Source organism: Scardinius erythrophthalmus, assembly GCF_964197995.2.
Source record: "Scardinius erythrophthalmus genome assembly, chromosome: 3".
NCBI classification, from domain to species: Eukaryota; Metazoa; Chordata; class Actinopteri; order Cypriniformes; family Leuciscidae; genus Scardinius; species Scardinius erythrophthalmus.
The window spans coordinates 39036308-39060006 of record NC_138223.1 but is presented as its reverse complement, the minus strand read 5'-3'; the positions used below and the strand labels follow the sequence as shown (position 1 = coordinate 39060006).

The window sequence follows — 23699 nt, the reverse complement described above, 5'->3', positions numbered from 1 at the left end:
AATAGTTGCAAACTGGTACTACCAACAAAATATTAGTGCATTCCTGGAACTGGGAGTCATTACACTACATCCTTATGCATCACTTTCTGTCAGGACTTTTACGTGCTTTTCCCAAATAACGGAAGTGACCTCGACGTCCGGGTTAGCGGTAGCATTAGCCATCAGGCAAGTGTTATTTAAATAAACTCCTGATGTACTTACAAACTTTCCAATTCCTCGTTTTATGAGTACAGAACCTATTTGTACTACTGTAGAAGTTTGGTACCATTCTGGGCATTATTAGTGGGGTAATTTATGAGATACAACCTTGGATCCATTAGCGCCTGCATTAAGCCATCCGGCTGATTTCTCTAAATAAGCTCTAACTTTAATAATGTTGGACCAAGGAAAAAAAGGCTTCTGGGGGGGTGTTTGGCTTGAGGTCATGGTGCAAAGGAGATTGAAATTACTCCGAACCATCCCTTTTTTATCGGGTTAAAAATATTTTTTATTTTTATCGGGTTGTCAAGTACAAAAATATCAACATGTAACAAATATTTATTAAGCAAAATAATGTGATATGGTAAAACTTAAAAAAGTTAGGGGTTAGTACGATTTTGTTTCTGGAAGAAATTAGAACATTTATTCAGCATGCATTAAATTGACCAAAAGTGACAGTAAAGCCATTTATAACATTAGAAAAAAAATTATAATTTCAAATATATGCTGTTATTTTTAACTTTCTATTCAGTAAAGAATCACGGTTTCCTAAAAATTTTTTTTATTAAAGCAGCACAACTGTTTTCAACATTGATAATAATAATAATACCAAAAAAATTGAGCAGCAAATCTTCATATTAGAATGATTTCTGAAGGATCATGTGGCAGTGAAGACTCAGTGAAAATTCAGCTTTGAAACCGGTTATTTTAAATTATAACAATATTTCACAATACCACTGTATTAATTTTTCCTGTATTTTCTGTATTCTTTTACAAACTTTGTTCATTTTTTTATATTCTGTGAAGCAAAAGTTGTATAAAAAAAAAAAAAAAAAAAAAAAAACTGTTGCACCTTAAAGGCATTAAATATTAAGGTCCATTTGATTTGCCTAAGAAACAGCCCCGGCTCTGACCCTCATGAATATAAATAGGTGGAATTCTTAGCTCATCTCACTATCTCTCTCTTGCTCTCTCTATCTCTCTCTCTTTTTTACTAGCTCTCTTAATGAAAGGAATAAGCCCTCATTTCCTCATCTCATCATACTGTAATGTGACAACTCTGCTGTGGTGAGACGCCTGGGGAGAAACACTTTACCTGGAATGAGCGTGAGTGTGTGTGTGTGTGTGTGTGTGTGTGTGTGTGTGTGTGTGTGTGTGTGTGTGTGTGTGTTTGTTTGAGAGAGAAAGAAAGAAACCAAGAGAGAGTATGTGTGGCCATGTGTGTGCACTGCACATCAATGAAAAGCTATTCCCCGGTAGGGTTGTAATATGAATCCGGCTTGCACTATCCCATCTGTACGGAGTGGAGGCTTTTCATCTGCCAGAGCTCCAGCACAGCTCAGAGCCGAGGACACAGAATTAGGGAAAGATTCTAGAATGTCAAAATGACCCATGTGTGTGTAAACGCTCACATATAGAGCTTGGTGATAGTCTCACTTAGCCACACTGGTCTGGAAGTCTCGGAAGACCGTCAAGTAAAGTGACCACTCATAGTTAATTTTGTGATTGTGTCATTTGGTGGAGGGTTAATATAAAATATCTAAGACTATAATAATAAAACGGCACAGTAAAATCATATTTAAATAAAAGCTCAACAGTGTTGGCCCATAATTGGCTGCAAAACCCACTGTAAAAAACGTTTTCTATCTGATCTTAACTTTAAAATGACTTTTGTATGCTAATGTAGTCTTTATGGGCTGTGTGATTTTACACTATGAGTAATCTTATTTCAAAATAACGATATACATCACAATAGTAATTTTTGCTTTGAATGAAGTTCAAAATCTTTGATACCACTGAAATTTCATGATTCTCATCAAGCAATTTCAACATCACAAAAAAAAAAACCTGATAAAATCTCTAGCTTACTAAAGTATTTTTCATTGTTAGTTCATGTTAACTAATGTAGTTATCTAATGTCTACAAATGGAACATTAGAATACAATTCAATAAATACCGTGTCTATATCAGTGCTTCTCAAATAGTGAATTGTGACCTAAAAATGGGTTGCATTTCTGTTCTGATAGGGTTGTCAGCATGTTAAATACAAATGAAAAAATGCATCTAAAAATATAATCATGCATTAGTAGGACAGCAAAATAATCCCGCTTATCAACTTTAAAAATGCTTCCCATTTCTTTTTAGCGTTAATGCCAAAGTCTGTGTCCAATTATAACTTGAATTTTGCCAAAAATGTATCGGTGACCTGACTGATACTAATATTTGTACATTTAATAATTTGAAAGTAATATTTTGCACACTGCTGGGCCTTTAATATGCAAAGTATATGAGAATTTAACACTATTATGTTGTAAAATTGCGAAACATTGTATTTTTAAGGAGCTTTTTAAGAACAAAAATAATAATAAAAATTATACCATGTCGCCACTTGAAATCTCAATCCTGAAGTAAAGCCATTTCTGTTGATCACCTTTTCATATGGAGTTAGCACATCAATTTAATAATTACTACTGCATAATTTAGGTCTTGACTCAATACCAGGCCCATAATTATAGCTTCTGGCCATGCTGCACTTTATATTATCAGATCAATGAATCTGATATTTTCCATTAGCGTCAGGTTGGAGTTTCTCCGATTCAGATCTCACCTCCTCCAGTCGCAGAAGGAAGGTCACATTGCTGCCCAAGTTGGCTGTGAGTTTGTCGTCACGGGTTGTCAGGACTAAACCTCGTGGAGGGCGGTTCGGACACTGCTGTTTCCTGGCCGAGTACATCTCCTGCACTCCTTTTGTGCAGTTATTCGCTACCACTTTACGATACCTGGAACACACACAAAAACTAGCTTTAAAATCTGTCTTTTGAAATAAAATATTTGACGGTTTGATATGATCTGACTCAAATGCATTCGTGTATTTTAAAGTGTGACTTTAGTGTCTGAATACTTATAGGTCACTGTATTTATCCATTTGGATACAACACTCTTTATGCAAGGATGTTTTTTCAGGATGAATCAGTTTTGGCCACAATTTATGTGCCGGCTCTGACACAGTCTCTGGAAATGATAATCGTGTTATTTCTCTTTCTCTTCCCTTGTCTGTAATCTTGCGCTCTTTGCTCTGAATGGTCATGCTTTCTTACTGATGTCAGTTTTCAAATTAGGTTTAAATGAAGTCTTTCCATTACACAGTGTTATCTGTCCGGCTAGGTCTCTTTGTATGGATTGTCTGTCTAGAAAGTTGTCGTAAAGACGGACGCCACAATCTCCAGGAAGTTTAAAACCTGCTCACATCAATATGGCTTGCGCCTGCTCATCAGCACAATAAGTTTAAATCATGGTACACTTAATTAAAAATAACCACTTTCCTAAAACAAGATTAGTGCAAGTCTGATTGAATTGTTTCACAAAATGCTCTCTACTTTATCCCAATGAACACAGGAAAAATAAATGATTATTAGGATGTGGGATCTAAGTTAGTAATTGTTTTCTTATGTATTATTATTTAAAATATATTAAATAAATTTAACCATTTAAATAGCTGAGTAAATGTGTTTGGGGGTCCGATTTAGCCATCAGTGAACAAATGTCCCACCAAGGAAAGTAAAATTCCAGCATGACAGAATAAGATCCGTACGTGTATGTGAATGCTTCTTACCCTGTGCTGTTGAAGTAGTTTTGCCCTTGGCTGCAGCTTTGAGACACCATGGAAGGGTTGAACCAAAATGCTGGCAGACAGTTTCCATCTCCTCTTCTCTCAAAGCCATAATCACTACAAAAGACGAAACAATTCTCACCTACTGAAGAAGAAAACGTATTTCTGTGCTCCGTTTATTTTCAGTGTTGTTTGATATATCAGTACATTCTTAAAAACATAAATTCAATCCAAGTGTGATTGACTACACAAGGTCAACACAAGTTCATATCTGGTTTGCGACATTCCCTCATGCAGTTCCCTCCTCTTCTCCGTCATTTCTTATCCTGTAAAACATTCTCCTAACTACTTATACATCCTTTCATTCGCGCACAGCAGCACATCTTGTATTCAAGCGTGTCCCTTTTTATGCCCTTGAGACAATTGCAGCCATTGAGATGTATTAATTCTGGAATGATAAATGTCTTTTCGGCTCTGAGAGCTGCAGGCTTCAACGTATGTCCTCGATGTCTTTCAATTCTCTCTCCTCCCAGAAGCCTTGGAACCTGCTGAAGTGAATGTCTGTTCATATATCACCGGTGACTTTGATTTATCAATTAATTACTGATCCACAACAAAACCCAGCAGACCACATGGTCCCTCTTGGCATCAGGCATTTGGGTTTTTAATTATGAGCAGTTCCAATCCAGCACTCAGATAAGATTCAAGCTTTAAAAGATTTGTGTGCTAGCGCTCAGATTATTCCTTTAAAAAAAGAAGCGTTCACACCATTTAGCTGTGTTTCATATCTTATGCTCAAAAGATCATAACATTTCAAAAGATGCGACATGTCTTTGTCTACCCGTTTGTCTTGTTTAGAAAAAGTATGAATGAGAAATTTTGATGACTTGATCTTGAAAACTGAAACATCCTTAATGTTAAAACATTAATGGAATAAAACGTTTATCAACTTTGAAGTGGATTTTGGTATGATGTGTGATGGTGTGGATATTTGATATTCAGTGGTAGTAATGATGTTTGAGGGTCATGATATTTCATACTTTTTGGTGAAAAACTTGGACTTGCGAATTAGTTAACATTCAATTTCCTTTGATATAATTAAGAAGAAATGGATAGTTTCTGAATTACAATTTGCAAGACAAAATTTTGTAATGACACCTAAAGCTACTCTTACTGTAGATCGGGATGTGAAAATCTCAAAAATTATAGACACTTCTGAACTTTAATATAGCTTCCAGCAGGGATGTGCTTCTGTCACTCCCCATGTAAAAAGTCGTCTATTAGACGTTGAATAGACATAAATCTTCAACGTCCAATTGCGACTTTTCAATATTGAAAACAGACCGATCTTCAACGTCTTGATGGATTATGTAAAACATGGTTTGGTAGTTTGTTTTTCTCCGTTATTTTAGCATGTATAACAGACTTATCCTGTCTTAGATGATCAGTTAAAAACACGTAGTCAAGGCCGAAACTACTTAGTTGAAATCACGTCGTAAACCAGTCCAAGGCGGACCGACTTATTTTCAACCATATTTTAACGTTGAAAGACGACTGGGTCTCATTTACATCATAATCAAATAGGAACTCAATAGTGCTGTAAATGCTTAATATGTAATGTGTAATGGCAGTATTGGACAAGGACGGCACAACAATCCTTTGTTATAAAAGACAAATTGTACACATAAATAGCTAAATTAATTAACTACTAATAATACTAACTACTGATTAATAATTTAATAGAATGCACATTGTGTAGATACATGTTTTTACATTGTACTTATATATATATGTATAAAAAGCTGTGATTAATATCCTAATCTCATGCTGCGCCCAAATTTGCATACGATTCATCCTAAATAGTATTCGAAATTAGAATTAGTGTGTCCCAAATCATAGTACGGTGGCCGAGAGAGCTCAACGCGCTGCAACTGAAGAAAACACATTCAAATAGAAAAACACATGCAAATTAAGAAAACGTCTTCATAAGTTTTACAACACATGCTCCAAATACTCACAACACAACCAAATACAGAAACGCGCTGCAAATAGAACAGAACACAACGGAAATGTTTCCAGACGACCCCACTAAGTGACGAATGAACCCGCTGGGACGTGCTTACTGCTCGTGAGCATCCCTATGCCCTACTCCCTTCGAAGGGCAGAGCCTGCAGCAGTCAGGAGGTACAAGTAAGAGCACTGCACGTTGTTTACGTTCATTATTATTGTAATGCTATGTGCTTTTAGAATGATTTAATGCCGTCTCTCATGACACCGCTTCATGAGCACTCTGAACAGAAAGGTGAGACATTATACTTTCAAATCTAGCTTGCTAGCCTTTACGAAATGGCCTACTCTAGCTTTAACTTGTGTTTAACTATCTACGCACATTGCAATTATCTAATACAGGTCAAGAAATTAAGAATTCTTAATTACATGTGCTAACAACAAATGCATTACAAATGTTATTTCCTTCTGCCCAGTCCTCAGTGATTCTGTCAGCATCCCATATCTTATATCTGCAGCTAGAAGATGTGTTTTTAATTATTACGCCACAACCTAAACCAATTAAACGTATTAGTTGAGCTCTCTGTTGCAGAGTTAATAGAAAGAGACAATATATTATATTCCACAGAATAATTACTCTGCATATCATGTCACCAGTTCCTTTTTGGCCTTTCAAAACAAATTAAAAGTTATCTGTGGTTTCACAGCAAATTCAGCAAAACTTTCTTTTCAAGCATTTTCCTATCACAAACATGCAGGAAGAAATATGTAAAGGTGGGTCAAATTCTTCTGGTCAATGAATATATTGAAACAAAATATCACAGCGGCTAATGGACTTAAATTAGACAGCTAAACAAATGAGGCTCAATAAAAAAAAAAAAGTAAAAAAAAGTATCACAGCTTGGCTGTATTTAATTTAAGATAAAAAAAGCATAAATGGGTAAAATTTGCTAATTAATGAACATGCTAATTAAATCTGTTTAGTAGTTTGTCATATCTGTATCATCCAAACTATTGCACATACAAATCACATAAAAATCCATTATAAAAAACAAACAAACAAAAAAAACAAAACCAACGCAAATGCAATAACACTGTGCATTATGGTTCTTTGATTTATCTACACTGAAAAAAAGCGTATAATCATTCACTTGTGTTCCAGGAAAACTAATCCTAACTTCATTCAAACTTTAATCAATAAAGGAGTTGACGTTTCTTCCCCGCGATTTCAACCGAGGCGTAATCTGTCCACGTATTCGTGATCACCTCGGCCCCCTTTAAAACTCATATGAAAACAGCAGCAGGCTTCGGCTCCTCCCCATCTTTAAGTCTGCGCTATGCAGTGTGTTTAATCTGTAGCAGAGCAGTGCCAACGTCAGCAGCAGAGGGCAAGGTGTGTGCATTTATTGATAGGTTATCATGTGTGATGCATTTTTTAATTAATCATAACTAACATTTGTTTTTCTTGCAAGAACAACATTCATATGCTTTTAAATGCATGTTCCCCTTTGACGAAAACTTTTACTTTGCTTGTGTGAGTGTAAAAATAACAAATATGGGAAATGAAACTAGACAGATGTCTAAACTTGAAACCTTGTGGTTACCTACAGTAGTAACAAGAGGACTTGTCTATGAAGAATCAAATTGTAGGGAAATTATGTAATGTTTCATGACATTTTGGCCATACTCCCTATTCTATAAAAACTGTTGTATTTCTGTTTGCTGGTGGGATTCTCAATGGAATTTGTCTGAGATCCTCTGGCCTTGCTTCTTCTTGGGAGATTCTCTGGAGAAATGCTCTGAGATCCCCCGGCCGTGATTAAAGCATTTAAAGGACATTTGCTGAAGTCTGTTTGCCGATTATTGCTGCGCAGCAAGGAAGTTAGTAAGGGGAACAAGTGCGAAAAATTATACATTGTAGCATTTTTCAGGCGTTTTGGTTCCTTTTCACACCACACTGATCGCTCTGGTCCGAATCAGGTTATGAGTTGATAAAACGAACCAAAATGCAGTCACGTGACAACATCCACATCACTCGTTGGCCAGATGTGTCTTGAACGCATTTCCATAACTGCACTTCGATTGGTCAGAATTAACGTGCAGGAAAATTCCAACAGAACTCCCGGTAAGTAAACAAAGAGGTGGAAAATCCAGCAGACAACACGCCACTGTTTACTATGGAGAGACGACTGCGTGGGCTGATTGTATCCCTGGTCATATTTTATTATATAGTTTGTCTACACCACTTTAGACAAACAATAATATTTGATAATGAAGCGAGGATGCGGCTCGAAAATAATGTGTTAATGCACTGAGCGTGGCGAAGGCGCATCACAAGTCACTTCAGGAGGAGGCGTGCATTAATGTTGCTGACATGCTCATCGTCCAAAAAAATTACCAACGATCCATCAGGTAATGTTGTGCCCTTTCTCTCTTTAAAATTGTTTTTGACAATTTTCTAACAATTTTCTATTTTCAAATTTCTATCAGGCTCTGCACCTCCTCACAACTCCAAGTTTGTCCGCGAGCTGCCATGCTTAAAGTGCAAAATGTCAACAAACATTTCTCCTCATCCCATAATGCACAGCGCAGCTGACTACGGCAACTGGAGACCACCTCTTCGAAGGAGGTCTTGGTACGCTTGTTTGGTCCGCTTTTGGTGCGCACCTGAGTGCGTTTGCCGCATTCACACCTGCCCAAACGAACCGCACCAGGCTTTTTTGTTAAAGGGTTAGTTCACCCAAAAATGAAAATTATGTCATTAATGACTCACCCTCATGTCGTTCCAAGCCCGTAAGACCTCCGTTCATCTTCGGAACACAGTTTAAGATATTTTAGATTTAGTCCGAGAGCTCTCTGTTCCTCCATTGAAAGTCAATGGACGGCATACTGTTCACTTCCAGAAAGGCAATATAGACATCATCAAAGTAGTCCATGTGACATCAGTGGCTCAATCTTAAGTTTATCAAGCGTCGAGAATACTTTTTGTGCGCAAAAACAAACAAAAATAACGACTTTATTCCACTATTCATTTCCTTCTCTCTGGGCCTCGTAGTGTTTTTGCACAGTGTTGCACGTCATCACGCATCACACATGACCAGCGTCGGCCAATAGTGAGCCTACGTGGTGACGTGCAACACAGACACGCTGCGCAAAAACACTACGAGGAACAGAAAGCTCTCGGACTAAATCTAAAATATCTTAAACTGTGTTCCGAAGATGAACGGAGGTCTTACGGGCTTGGAACGACATGAGGGTGAGTCATTAATGACATAATTTTCATTTTTGGGTGAACTAACCCTTTAATGCTAATTCTCTTTATCTTAAATGGCATGAGACTTTGTGATTTGCCTACACTTGCTATAGCTATTTTGCTAAAAATGTGTTATAATAGTAATTTTATAATAAATCCAAAAGCAAAATGCGTGAAAAGACTTATAAAAAGAAAACAAGCTAATAAATGGTCCTCTGCTGCCATCTATTGGTTATATTGACAATTTCATGTCATATTCCTAATTCAAAATTGTTTGTTTTCCACCAGGTGACAGAAATCATCCACTAAAGCATGGCACATTTTCCATGTTATCTCTATGAACGAAAATGAGAAATGTAGATCTTATAAAAGTTAATATTTTGTGGAGTTAAAAAAATAATAGTGTTTAAAATGCACATTACATGTGTTTAAAATGTTTTTCACCACTGATGAGTTTGCATCTCTGTATTTAATCTGCTCAGACAGAGAAACATCACGTTGAGTTGACTCTGCATTGACCTACAATTATTATCTTTATGTAAAGGCATTTGTGGTTTTGATGTCACGGGTTATAAATTGGCAAATTCATAGTTTCAAATTGATAAAAAAAAGAGAAAAGAAAATGGATATAGGACAGATTACACATATTTCCAGCCTAGAAAATAAACCTCCTGTTTTCGGCCGAAGCCCATAGTAATCGATTGTCGAGTTCACGCGCATAGGTTTAGTTACCTATGATCACGCGCGTGAACTCGACAATTGATTACTTTGGACTTCGAACGAAAACAGGATGTAAATACAGGTATGTGCGCTGGCTGAAATAACATCATTTTTATTCATATCTTTCACATCTACTGCAGTCAGATTCACCCGTGATCACTCTGAAGGAATCACTCACATGGCTGGGCACTTGTAATGACACATCAAGGATGTTAAGAGGCTAAAAGCAGGTTTAAAACTTGCCCCATTGAAGTCAACAGGGTGCAAATTTTAAAAAGAGGATAACACGGTGTAGGCAACACCGATTTGTGTTGTTGTTCTCTGTATTGACAGCACTCCAAATTTACAAAAAAATTAGCTCAATGTTAAAATTGACCGGAGTTCTCCTTTAAAGGGCTAGTTCACCCAAAAAATGTTATTCTTTCAGTAATTACTCACCCTCATGTTGTTCCAACCTCGTAAGACTTTAAAACAAAAAATATGAAAAAATAATGACTTTTCTCAACTATTCATTTTCTTCTGTGTGGGTATCTGACTTGAGTTCACGAAAGCCACGACGCATGCGCGAGAACTGAGAAGATGACGCTCATGATCATTTGATGGGAAAGTGTGAAAGGTAAGCCATTCATTTTGCGGCATATGTAAGGCACTTTTACGTTTTCTCGTTGGTTTCTCACGATTCGGACATCCATGAAATGCACACTTTAGAACCATTTTAAACATGGTTAGACCCACTTACATCGAGACCCATCTTTCGAGGTGCTCTCGTGAACTCATGTCAGAGGCCCACACAGAAGAAGATTAATAGTTGAATAAAGTCGTTATTTTTTATTTTTTTGCGCACAAAAAGTGTTCTCGTCGCTTGATAAACTTAAGGTTGACTTTAGTCACTTGGACTATTTAAACAATTTCTGGGCCGGCAGATGAAATTACATAGCAGCCACCATAGTGAACCAGCTCTCAGATTTCATCAAAAATATCTGAATTTGTGTTCCGAAGATGAACAAAGTCTTATGGGGTTGGAACCACATGAGGGTGAGTAATTACTGACATAATTTTCATTTTTGGGTGAACTAACCCTTTAATGAATATGAATGAATACTAGCTGTTTAGTTAAAATGATTTGATATGAAATCAACATTCAGGGATTGACCTAATAGGTAGTGTAGAACCTACTGTAATGTTCCTACCTACCCTGATATACAAAATGTATATTACATGTATTATGTTTTAATCATTCCCTCTTTGGGGCCTGAGCTCCTCCAATATCGGAATCCTAAAATCGCCCCTGCCACAACTTAACCGGGAACGTGATTTCAACGGCCCACAGCAACAATCTGCACCCCGGACACTATAGCTAAGGCCCTGCTTGTAAGACAACATCTTGAAATGTATTGTTTAAATCACTTGGTTAAGGCTAATAATCCTTAATGGCTAGTGCTCATTTCTACATGCAGGTTTGAGTCCAGCTTGCAAAATGGCCTTGTTTAGTAATTCCTAAACTGCTTTCCTTTCTCGACTGCCCTCTGTCAAAAATAAATGCAGCAAAGATAAAATGTTTCTATGATCATTTCCCTTGACAGAAAAGGGAATCAATGTTTCCTTCCAAATTATACGCTGCAGAGCTTTTATATAAATGACATGGAATGTAGAATTATATATTTATCACAGTTATCAAGAGAAGATAACTGTGACGGCAGAGGTAATGGTGTAAACATATACAGAGTCTGGCAGGAATATGTAAGTGCAAACTTCAAAGGATAAAATCAAGTCAATGTAGAAACAAGTTAAGATGTCATCCCAGATGTCGATTTTCAGCCGATTTCAGTTGTAAGCTGCATTAACAATAACAAGCTGAAATTTTTTCTTATTTCGTGAAGAAGGTCCTCGCAAAGAAATCATCATTTTAGGGGGTCCTTCCGTTTCATATTTTGAACAAAGAATTGTTTAATGAAAAATTCTATCATTAGAATCAAAGTACTGGGCAAATTAAAGAGGAATCTTGGGGACTACTTGCATTTAGAGAAGATGAATGTTTAGATCCCTCCACTGGGTTTTCTCCACAGGAGAATGTACTAAAGAGAAAGTAAGGATACACGGTGCGTTGTTGGAAGAAGATGGAACACTTGGTCTGCAAATGTGATAAATGATATAGATCCCAAAGTATTTTAAAAGGAGCTCCAGACAGACAACAAAAGAATATGATGATAAAGAACCTCAATCTTCTCATCCTCTTTTAGCCCTGTGGACTTCAAAAGCTTGTCTGTGTCATGCATCTTGATCCCATCTACACTGACCCTACAGAAGGGGTTAACCAGCCCACTGCTGTAGAAGCACTATGTCTATTCTGAGATCTTTGAAAACAGCTCCTGGCTCCCAGTGAACAAAACATGAAGGTTTTATAAATACCTGCGAGCCCACCTAAAGAGCAGACTAGGATATAAAACTCTGTTTTAAAGAGTTTCAGGTCTTGCTCTGTTTAAACTGTTTTTGCTTTTAAAATAGTTCACTCAAGTATATTATGAGTAGTTTTATTATGATGTTAGCATACATTTGTGATCTGGATTCATACTAAGGCCAGTGGGAGGTTGATATGGGAGCTTCAGACATACACTACCATTCAAAAGTTTGGGGTCGGAAAGATTATTCTTTTTTAAATACGTTTCAGATGCTCATAAAGGCTGTATTCATTTAATAAAAATACAGTATAAACTGTAAACACTGTGAAATATTATTATACATTTATATTTTAATATTTCAAAACACTATTTACTCCTGTGATGGCAAAGCTGAATTTTCAGCATTGTTACTCCAGTCTTCAGTGTCACATCAAAAATCATTCTAATATGCTGATTTGCTGCTCAAGTAACATTTCTTATGATTAGCAATGCTTGCAACTTTTTACACTTTGATTATATTAAGACTAGTGAGTTCGTGAGAATGTGACCAGCAATGGGAGTATAAGCATACCTATAATAATAATAATCAAATGTCTAAATTAAGATAACATCTCATCAACTGTGATCAGCATATAATTACAATCAGTCTACATTTGAGACCTTTTAATTGGTGTCAGATCAAATTAATAACAGAGCAAATCTAAAGTAAATGAAAGCTTTGAAGACAGTTTCTTCAAAAGCAGAGGAAAATATATACATGTACGCAGGGAATCATTGCCCATTCTACTAGATTCAGCGGTAACACATCAGTTGAGGGTCCAATTCTCACTATTAACTAGTTGCTTATTAGCATGCATATTACTAGCGTATTGGATGTTTATTAGTACTTATAAAGCATGACTTATTCTGCATGACCATATTCTACATTCTTCAATCCTACCCAATACTACCTTACTAGCTATTAATAAGCAGTGATTAGGAGTTAATTGAGGCAAAAGTCATAGTTTATGTTAGGTAATAGTGAGAACTGGACTCTAAACTAAAGCCTGACAGATTTAGCTGTTGGATCACTGTGTGGATCTAATAAGCTTTAGCTGGTTAAGTTGGTGAGGTGTGCTGTTCACTCACCACTCAAAGTCATGTGCTCTGCAGATGCAGGGTTCTGCAGAAAGGATCCTGGAGTTGTCCCATCCCACCATGCAGTAGTTTCCAGGACGACGCTTCATGTAGATCTGCTTTTGACCCATTATGCATGGCTCACCCTAAGAAAATATTAAAGTCAGCTACAATTTATTGCCCTCTCCCCTCCCCTCCCCTCCCCTCCCCTCCCTTCCCTTCCCTTGAAAAAAAAAAAAATCACCTGGTTATGCAGGTGCCAGGTTTGGTAGTCTCCCTCTGTGCACCTTCTGGTAAATATGGACTTGTAGTCAATTTTAATGAGCTGCCATTCAGACCGGTGGCTGAAGTGTCCAAAAAAACTGCCAATAGACAAAGAAAGGCTTAACTCTCAAACTACTCACTCATTTTCAAGTGAACCAGGGGACCTTCATTAGCTGGTTCAGGCGTGTAATGTATGCATTGGAATTAAACTTTGAAAAAAGGTACAATATGGAATGATATTCCGGACATTTTTCAAAAGGAATTGCAAATTGTATTTGCAATTGCGTTTTCAAATTGTGCACGCATAAAATGTGACATAATCCAAACGCAAATGCAAATCGCGCATTACCGTTTGCATTTTCGTTTAAGCGAACGCACAGTGACTGCCAAATTTAAAATGGAAATGCAAAGTCCATTTGCAACTGTGTTTCCCATATCTTACGAGTCTTGACCCTGTCATATTTAAATAGCAATTTCAATTACCAAGTCTGCTTTTTCACTTTCTCAGCGTCGCGTATGTAGCCAGCCAAAACTCAAATGAAATCGCAATTCCCTTAGTATTTCCATTTCCGATGCCTTACACAGAAACCTGTCAATCAGCGTCAAGGGTGGGATTATGCTATGGGGCGTGTTCGTGTTGGGACGTGACGTCACTCACAGTCGACGGTTAAGAGGTGATTCCCTGAACAGACAGACGCCGATTTATTTTAAACAATGGAGGTAGTTGGTGAAATTGTGGAGGACCTTATGATGCTCGCAGCAAGTTGATGACAGTACATCCTCTACAGATGTCCTCTTACTCAGAAGCCATTTCATTTTGGATAAGTTAAATGTTTTCGTGGCCTTGACCAACAGCAACATAAGTAATGTTGTCTTCGCCAACCTCAGTGAAGTAGCTAATAATAGGCTTTTTGTGAAGGACAGGACAACTAAAGAACCTGGACGTCCTTTACTGGACATACCACAAGAGATGAGTGTCGGTGCTAGGTCTCACCCCTTCAAATAAGTGTTCTCAATTTGCGAAATTCAATAAAAATGCTGTCTGTTGCAGTTAAACCTGTGTGTGTGTGTGTGTGTGTGTGTGTGTGTGTGTGTGTGTGTGTGTGTGTGTGTGTCACTAGCGGCGCAGGATTTTGATTGTAGGTGGGCCTCCAGAAAACTGGATGGGCCAGTTAAAATAAGCCAAAAACAAAAAACGGGTTCCCCTTCATCTCCGTTTCAGTGCTTTTCTGCGGCACCGAGGACAGCGACTACCTGAATTTAATGCGTAGTTAGCATAGGTTTAAAAAAAAAACTGATTTTTTTTGCTGCTTTTTTAAGACAATTACAGTTTAATTTAATTTATTGTTTAATAAAATTATAGGCCTATTATTTTTTTAGTTTATTAACAGCAACAACAGCTGTAAAGATGAAGTTGACGATCGTCATCTCCATATAGTGAACGCGCCTATAGAGAGAAATGCACATCATGGATTACATAATCAGAGAGTAGCCTTTTTCTTTTCGTTTTAAATTGTTAAAAATACATTTTGGGCTTTCTTAAGATATATTTCATGTCTGTGAGGCATACGTTGAGTTTCGTTAATTTAGGATGAGATGCGCTCCTGTTCACGAGCAATGCAATGACCGCGCGGGCGCCTCAATGATTTTATTGTCTGCTATATTTCCTTTTTAATTTATTAAATCCAGGCAATAAAAAAATTATTGGTTGATAAAAAAAAATATTAAAATTAAGATACAATTTATACAAAACGAAATTCACTAAAAAAGTCTTTCTACAAAACAAAAAGTGGTCAAAATCACGTCTGACCCACATCTCTCGATATATTGCGCATCCTATCTTACTCATGCGGTTCACTTTTCATAATCAACATAGATGAAAAAATAACATTATAATATTTTAACAAATATGAAACTAAATGAGCTTATTTAATGGCTACAACATGTATAGTATACAGACTCTCTATTTGTACAAATTGCTGCACATTCATTTTATTCTGAATTTTGCATGCATAAGTTGAAAGGCATTTGTTTGCATGCATAGTAAAACATATCTGCAACATTTATCAAGTTCACTGATAATTATGTCACTAATTATTAATATCACTAATTATTATTATCACTTAATGAATAATGTAACAAGGACAAAGCATGTAAACTGCGTTGTTTAGAATTGAATGGATAGCAAATAGATCCGAATGAAGAAACGTACAAAACCATAGTAGAAATGGATGGGCCCGGAGTTAAAATGTAGCGCCGCGGCTGGTGTGTGTGTGTGAGAGAGAGATAATGTTTGTTCCACTTTACATTTATGGTGTAGTCTATTTGTTTAGATTTATGTGGGATTTAATCATTTTAAATTAATCTCAACTGTGAAATGGACAAAAACAAAATTATACATAGGCTACTTTCAGACCAATTAAATCAAACCCAGGTTTTTTTGTGTGTTTAGACAAATAATGTAACAAAAGTCACAAAATTCCATGACACTGAGATAAGGGAGATATGTTTTTTTGAATGGGGGGAAAATATCAAATGAGATCCAAACAGAACCCAAAGACAACATGAGGGTTTAAGAAATATTAATTTTAAACTAAACCAAAACCAAATCTTTATCTCAGTGTCATGGAATTTTGTGACTTTTGTTACATTACCTACATCTGTAGAGGATGTACTGTCATCAACTTGCTGCGCGAGCATCATAAGGTCCTCCACAATTTCACCAACTACCTCCATTGTTTAAAATAAATCGGCGTCTGTCTGTTCAGGGCATCACCTCTTAACCGTCGACTGTGAGTGACGTCACGTCCCAACACGAACACGCCCCATATTAATCCCACCCTTGACGCTGATTGACAGGTTTCTGTGTAAGGCATCGGAAATGGAAATGCTAAGGGAATTGCGATTTCATTTGAGTTTTGGCTGGCTACATACGCGACGCTGAGAAAGTGAAAAAGCAGACTTGGTAATTGAAATTGCTATTTAAATATGACAGGGTCAAGACTCGTAAGATATGGGAAACACAGTTGCAAATGGACTTTGCATTTCCATTTTAAATTTGGCAGTCACTGTGCGTTCGCTTAAACGAAAATGCAAACAGTAATGCGCGATTTGCATTTGCGTTTGGATTATGTCACATTTTATGCGTCCACAATTTGAAAAAGCAATTGCAAATACAATTTGCAATTCCTTTTGAATAATGTCCGGAATATCATTCCATAGGTACATCTCCAAAGGCCAGGCAATCCTGGGTTACTTCATTAGCTATGTCTAAAATTGCTCCCTGTATCCTATAAAGTGCCCGATATAGGGTCAATAGTATTATCTGAATACAGAGTGAACAATTGAATGGCCCATATCGTTCACTCTTGTAGAAATGCACTCTGATATATAGTATACTGTCCTGACTAACTTGGATAATGCAATAAATAAATAAATATGCAATTGTTCATATTTGTTTATTCTTATTGACAGTTCTTTAATTCTCTTATTTTTAATCATGACATATTTTAAGCATGGCAAACAAACAGAACAAAGATTTATGAAACAGACCATGTTAATATAGATAGTCACAAAGTAAAGTTATAGCGAATTTGTAATGAGACAGCCAGAAACAGTATATTCATAAACACCAGAAGAAATACATATACCAGACCTTTGCCTAACGACATAAAACATGGGCTCTATAACCACTGTAACTGGCCAAGGTCCGCCCACTAAAACTGTTTGTAGACTCAATAAACCTGATCATTTCCATTCTATCTTATCCAATACTGCAAGGATTGTTTAATGTGTGTTTAAAGTAATAATTAAAAAGTACAAAATGACCCTGTTAAACTAGATACAGCACCAGCACTGAGACATAATGAGAAATGCTGTTGGTTCACTGAGACTAAGAGCATTAGCTTAGGAGTCTGATTAATTAACGTTTTCTCATGAATCTATTCGAAAAAATAGGACATAATGAGGATGCACAGGCTGTGTGAGATGGCGATCAAAAACAAACCTCTATATACTTACGTCATGATGTGATTTTCTGCACCTGCCTCCACCAAAACACCATCCACGAACAGCGGCATGGCTGAGAAACTGTGACGTGTCCACTGACGACCTTCATCGAAGCTGATCCTGCAGCAGACATCGAGATGTTCAAATGTCAGTGGATGACAAAACATCAAATAGAAGAACGAATGTCATGAGGGTTTTGAATAGTGTTAAGTTTGTAAGATATGTTTTAATTTAGCATTACTGTGTCAAATGTCCAATTTACTCTATTTAGTCAACCTATCCTGTTTCTGTTGAAAGGTTTTTTTTGTTTTTTGTTTTCAAAAGTGTTTTGTTTTAAAAGTTTTTGAAAAGTCTGGGAATTAGAGATGTGTTACAATTTTTGTTACATTTTTTTTTTTTTTTCACAGAACACATTTTTACTATTAAAAAAGGGTAAAGTTAAAGATGGCCGTCTGGCGAACGTTTACATTGAAAAATAATGTAAAAAAACAGAAACAACATGAAAAAAAAAATGCTTTAGAAAAAAAAGTTTTTGACATCTTAGGTAGGAGGGAGTACAAGCAAGTAAGAGCTGGGGAACTTTCTTTCTGAAAGTTTGATCATGATACTTTCTGACAGCTTATCAACATCATTTCACAGGTGTTAACAGTATAGTATCATGTGTGACAAGGTCGCAAGGAAAGGACTGAAGCGTGATGGCAAAGTTGCCTCCAAGTTGTCTCCGGTCTGCTAAAAGCAACAGTCTGAGGCAGTGTTGACATGTATCCATTAAGAGAACATGCAGCCAGGGCTGTTATTTGAAGTCATACTTGCAGGAAATGACACGACTGCCCTCCACAGTTGTGACTCCACTTACTGTCTTGCTTGAGTTATTTAAGAGAACTAAAAAATGAAGCTGCCACACTTCAGTGGGCCTAAAACTAAAGCCAAACGCTTTGAGTGATAAGAGAGAAAAGATTTAAGACTCTGGAGGATTAAACATCACTGAAGCAAAACCAGGGAGGGCCAATTTGAAGGAGGAACCAATGTGTGAACTCAGGGGGGATAAGTGGGAGGCTTTAATATGGAACACTTCCCATGGTTCGTCACATAAAAAAACTGATTCCAATCTGCTATTTGGCAGCCTTTGTGTCCTGCTGTTTCATTTTTGTTCTTGTTGGGAGCATGTTCGACCCACACCAAGGTGTTTTTTTTTTCCTTCAACGATCTCAATAACACAGAACTGACACAGAGAGCCGACCGAAGCAAGTGAAGCAGGCATTTCACCAAACCAGCATGAATAAACCTGGCAGAATCAAACTTATTTTCACCTACCAAAGATGTCTAGTGGGCACAGTGGGCTGCTTCACGGCAACCAAAGCTCCACCTTTGTCCAAAAACCACACGTTGTGCTCTTCTTCAAAAATCTGCATCATGGGAAGAACAACATGGAGTTATTTTCATGTTATTGAACAAATCTGAACAAAAGGGGCTTTCGCACTGGGTAGTTCTAGGAACTAGCCACCAGGGTGGTTCCCAGAGAACTAATGGTTTCCTTAGGAACATTTTCCTGGTTGCATTCGCACCGTCAGTAGGAACTCTGAAGTGATATAAGCCGTGCTTGTTGTTGTGATTTTTATTTTGACGGCACGGCGGACCTTTATTTTGACGGCGATGAGAACGGCAGAGCCTAAGCAAACAGTACTCTCCGTATAATATGTTATTAGATAGAACTGTTATACATACAAAAGTAGGCAGTACATGAAAAGGTACTGGCGTTTGCCGTGTGGTTGATGTCCAGTGTTGCTAGCTGAGCAGAAATACATAATCATGTTTCGCTTGGTCCCCTCAAAGTTGCGTTGGATTTTCTCCCTTAGCGTAAAGGTTGAGAGGTCCATCTATCACTGTTTTCCATGTTCGTAGTTTGTGGAGTAAATATATAGGCTATAATCTATGTGATTACACAGCTTTTTTTTAAATGGCGGGTGCTGGTTTTTCATGTGCGTTCGGCCAATCAGCGTACACTTACATCACTGGTAGTTCCTATAGTGCTGGTTTAGACCCTACTCTGAAGTAAGAGCTAAATTAGTTCCATTCTAAAAACTAAAATCATTCCTAGTTCCTGTGGTGCGAACACGGCCGAAATCCGGGTACTTCTGCCAATGGTTCTAGGAACTATGAAAAGGTTCTTCCGGTGCGAAAGCCCCTAAAGGTAGTTTGCATATTGAACAAATTTGAGTACTTTTCTTGCAGACAAATGCCAAATTTACACTGCAAAGGTGGCACAGAAGCGCTTCATGCTGCATTGCGTCTTTGCACAAAATGTTGAGCAGGAATAGGGCAGCCTTAACTCAGCTGTGTAAAGTTGCCTTTTAGTTTTTTATGCTAGATTTTGCACTCTGGTTTAACCTTTTCGGTTTTGCAATTATTGGCTCTTTCATAAGAATTGTGTTTTTGCTGATTTTTATGTCCCTTTGGGTAAAAAACGAAATAAAATCCATTAAAAAGTTAAATGAAAATGTACAGTAAAAAGTTGAAACTATGAAATAACAGAATGGGAATTATATAGTGTGAGTGTATGTATATATATATACACACAGATACATACATACATATAAATCTTGATAATTTAACATTGTTAAATTAAATTAGTACAGATATTTTTAGTACAGAGGTGTGAAGCAGCCATACCTGTCTCCAGTTATTGCCTGCGTCTGATGAAATGAACATAGCCACATTATTGTAAGACAGTTCGGAGCCAATATTTCCTAGGAAATAAACCATAAAAAAAACATTTGTGTTAAATAATGAAACAATGTAAAAACCAGCATACCACATTCAAAATCCATAAACCAACAAATATGTATTTATATATGAATAAGCAGCCTTTGTAATTGAGGTCAGGCAGTATGGTTCAATATTTGCTCAATTCATGCTCATACAAGCTCAATATATACACAACATGCATAAACACACATACACAAACACACTCAGCTCTGACTGCAATGTTCCCTCACATCATGACAAAAACAATGATGTGCACTTTCAATGTTTTTGAGTCTCTGTTGCTCACCCAGGCTGCATTTATTTGATGAAAAATACAGTAAAAACAGAAACATTGTGAAATATTATTACAATTAAAAAAAAATGTAACTATTCTAATATATTTTAAAATGCAATTCATTCTGTGCAATGCAAAGCTGAATTTTTAGCATCATTACTCCAGTCTTCAGTGTCACATGATCCTTCAGAAATCATTCTAATATGATGATTTGCTACTCAAGAAACATTTGTTATTACCAGTGTTGAAAACAGTTTTGCAGCTTAATATTTCTGTAGAAACCATGATACTTTATTTTCAGGATTTTTTGATGAATAGAAAGTTCAAAAGAACAGCATTTATTTGAAATCAAAATCTTTGTAACATTATAAATGTATTTACAGTCTCTCTTGATCAGTATAATGCATCCTTGCAGAATAAAAGTAGGCTATTAAAATATTTCAATATGAACTCAAACACTTCTAATCATCCAAGAGCAAATGGTCTGAGCTACTGTATATTATCCACACTCATTTTATATCTGTAAACTCTTACAGCATGAAAACAATTGTCTAATTTTTGTGAATTTTAGGAGAAACATCTGAGTCAGTGTTCTGAAGCTCTAAAAGAGAAAGTTCTGAGCAACAAAATTTCCCTCTGGGAACGACTCTGAATTACAGTAGAGCGAATGAAAAAGATAAGGAAAGAGTGCTGCATATTCACAGATGAACTGATACTCTTGTGTAGTTTTGTTGCGTCGATGTTGTTTTACGCCTACGCACACAAACATGATGACTAGCGTATAACCGCCTGCAGTCGCCTCTGCTGTGTGCTGTTGCCCTGTCTTCTAAGACTGTCAGAATGAACTGAGAGGAAGTGACGGTACGTCCTTGAGTTGCCTGTGAGAAATTAGTTTATTTCCTTCGAGTGAAAACTTTAACAGCAAACCCGCTGGAGATGTGAAATGAGAGAGATGTTTATGTTTAGAGAAATCCTGTATATTTAATAAATGATTGCACTTGAGGTGATTTCATGACAATATATTTAACACCTGGCCACACATTAAAGTACAGGAAAAATAAGTTATGACACTGGATTACTATCAATGTTGAAAACTTTTGTACAGATGGATATTTCTGTGCAAAACTGGTTTTACATACCATTACAAAATTTTGGTGCATGGCCTCGAACATGCATCAAAACCATTGCATAAGCCAAAAAAACGCCAGCAAATATGAAGACATTCACATAAGAGAATATTGTGCATTACTGTACATTGATAACTGCATGGAACTGCATTAGTTTGTTCTAATTAATAGCAGGGAAGTGTTACCCTGGAAATCCAGAGTTCTCATAAGAGCACAAGCTGAATTTGTTCGCGAGTTTACTTGCGTCGAGTAATGATGCTCATTAAATATTCCCTTGTATCCGAGCTGCACCAATCACTTTGGGTTATCTGATATAGTTGGGCCAGAGGCGAGCTAAACAGATGACGACAGCGCTGTGACGTCAAAGTCATTAGTAAACATTGCAAGATGGCTATGGATGAACACCAGTTGTTTGAAACGTCTTTGGCTGCTAGATTGAACGAGTTTGACTTGGCTTTTTCTCTAAAAGAGGAACAGAAGACGGCGCTCGAATCGTTCCTTTGCAAGAAGGACGTTTTTGCTGTTTTGCCGACCGGATACGGCAAAAGTCTAATCTACCAGTTATCTCCGCTGGTAGCTAAGCGTATGGGGCTTGTTGTGATTGGTCGTAGTGTTATCCAATTGCATGCAGTGAGATTTTCAAACGCATGCTTGGTGCCGCCCCTCGAGCTGGCCGATTTTCATTAGTCGACGCCAGACCATTAATCTCTCAGATTTAGGTCTGGATTTCCAGGCTAGGGAAGTGTAACAAAATCTTCACAAGTGAGATTTAAATTTGGCTAGTCACTTCTGCTAGTTAGCAAATGAAGCATTAAAAGACATTCAAGCTGCTCACTATCAGACTGACTTCCACTGTATGGACATTTCTCAACATATCTTATTTTATGTTCCACGGAAGACAAAGTCGTGAGTTTGGAATGTCATAAGGTTGAGTAAATGACAGAATTTTCTCTTGAGGTTCGTTTTTGTAATTTAGGGTGAACGGCTCATTGCAAAGCTGAGAGGAATCAAATGTCAAATCACTTTTTCAATTGATGCCAAAAACCACTTTCAACACCAACTAACAGGACACATCTCTGACTGCGAACAGCAAAAGCTCTGGTGTGAAAGCATTCTTACTGATCAGCCTGAAGTATCGAGCAACATTTTAGTTTCTCACAAACACGCCGACACACACAACAGCAACCGAACATGACAGTCCCACACATGTCGTTGAGGTTTTCCATTTACCTGTAGCCACGATGACTCCCGGCGCCGAGCTCTTGGTGGAGATGGAGCCTGAGAGGTACGGGTTCTCTGACATCTGCAGTTGTAGGTGCAGCGAGCAAAACGGCTGAGCAGAGAGAAAGAGACACATCCTCCATTAGCCACAACAAAGCTATTATGTAGCTGTCAATCAAAGCAAGCCAATGTGATCCCGCAGGCATGAGAACGTCTAAGACAATAAGCGCACAAGCAGTGCTGTGTTGGCCATATTGTAGGTGACTTTATGCGTAATATTAAACAATTCATGATATAGAAACAACTCCCATAATTCACTGTCATGACCCAGGACTACCATGGATAATGCTGTGTGATCTATTGTGCACTGGGTACTGTTAATCTTGTGGTCGGATATCTGCATGTAAACAAAATAGCAGCTCAGGTAAATCAAGGCAATAAATCTATGAAGCAAACCTAGCCAATCATGTTAAAGGACGATAGAGGACAACGCTGCAAAGAGATACTACGCTTAGCAAGGCAACACATGTAGAATAATGCTGCGTTCCATTCAAATTCGGATGTAGAATATTCCATATTTGATATTTTTCCAAATATCTAAAGTTCAAACCATAAAGGCCAGATTTTTGGTAGACAATACAAAACAAAATGGCAATGCTTCTATTAGATTAGTATGTGTTTGGCTGTTAACACAGTCACCTGGAAACCAATTTGCAGAGGATAAACAATGTGATTT

At 37.3% G+C, this 23699-nt stretch overlaps 1 protein-coding gene across 1 annotated transcript in view; it reads right to left on the bottom strand.

The window, feature by feature from the left end:
• sorcs3a (sortilin related VPS10 domain containing receptor 3a) overlaps positions 1–23699 on the bottom strand; it is a gene marked incomplete at its 5' end in the record, with an annotated part of 250852 nt that overhangs the window by 25136 nt on the left and 202017 nt on the right. Inside the window, 8 exons of the mRNA XM_081360716.1 lie at positions 2807–2978; positions 3812–3925; positions 13316–13449; positions 13548–13665; positions 17588–17695; positions 18890–18981; positions 20246–20322; positions 22973–23075. Of these exons, the coding sequence (XP_081216842.1) occupies positions 2807–2978; positions 3812–3925; positions 13316–13449; positions 13548–13665; positions 17588–17695; positions 18890–18981; positions 20246–20322; positions 22973–23075 (918 nt within the window). The remainder of the gene's footprint in view (positions 1–2806; positions 2979–3811; positions 3926–13315; positions 13450–13547; positions 13666–17587; positions 17696–18889; positions 18982–20245; positions 20323–22972; positions 23076–23699) is intronic.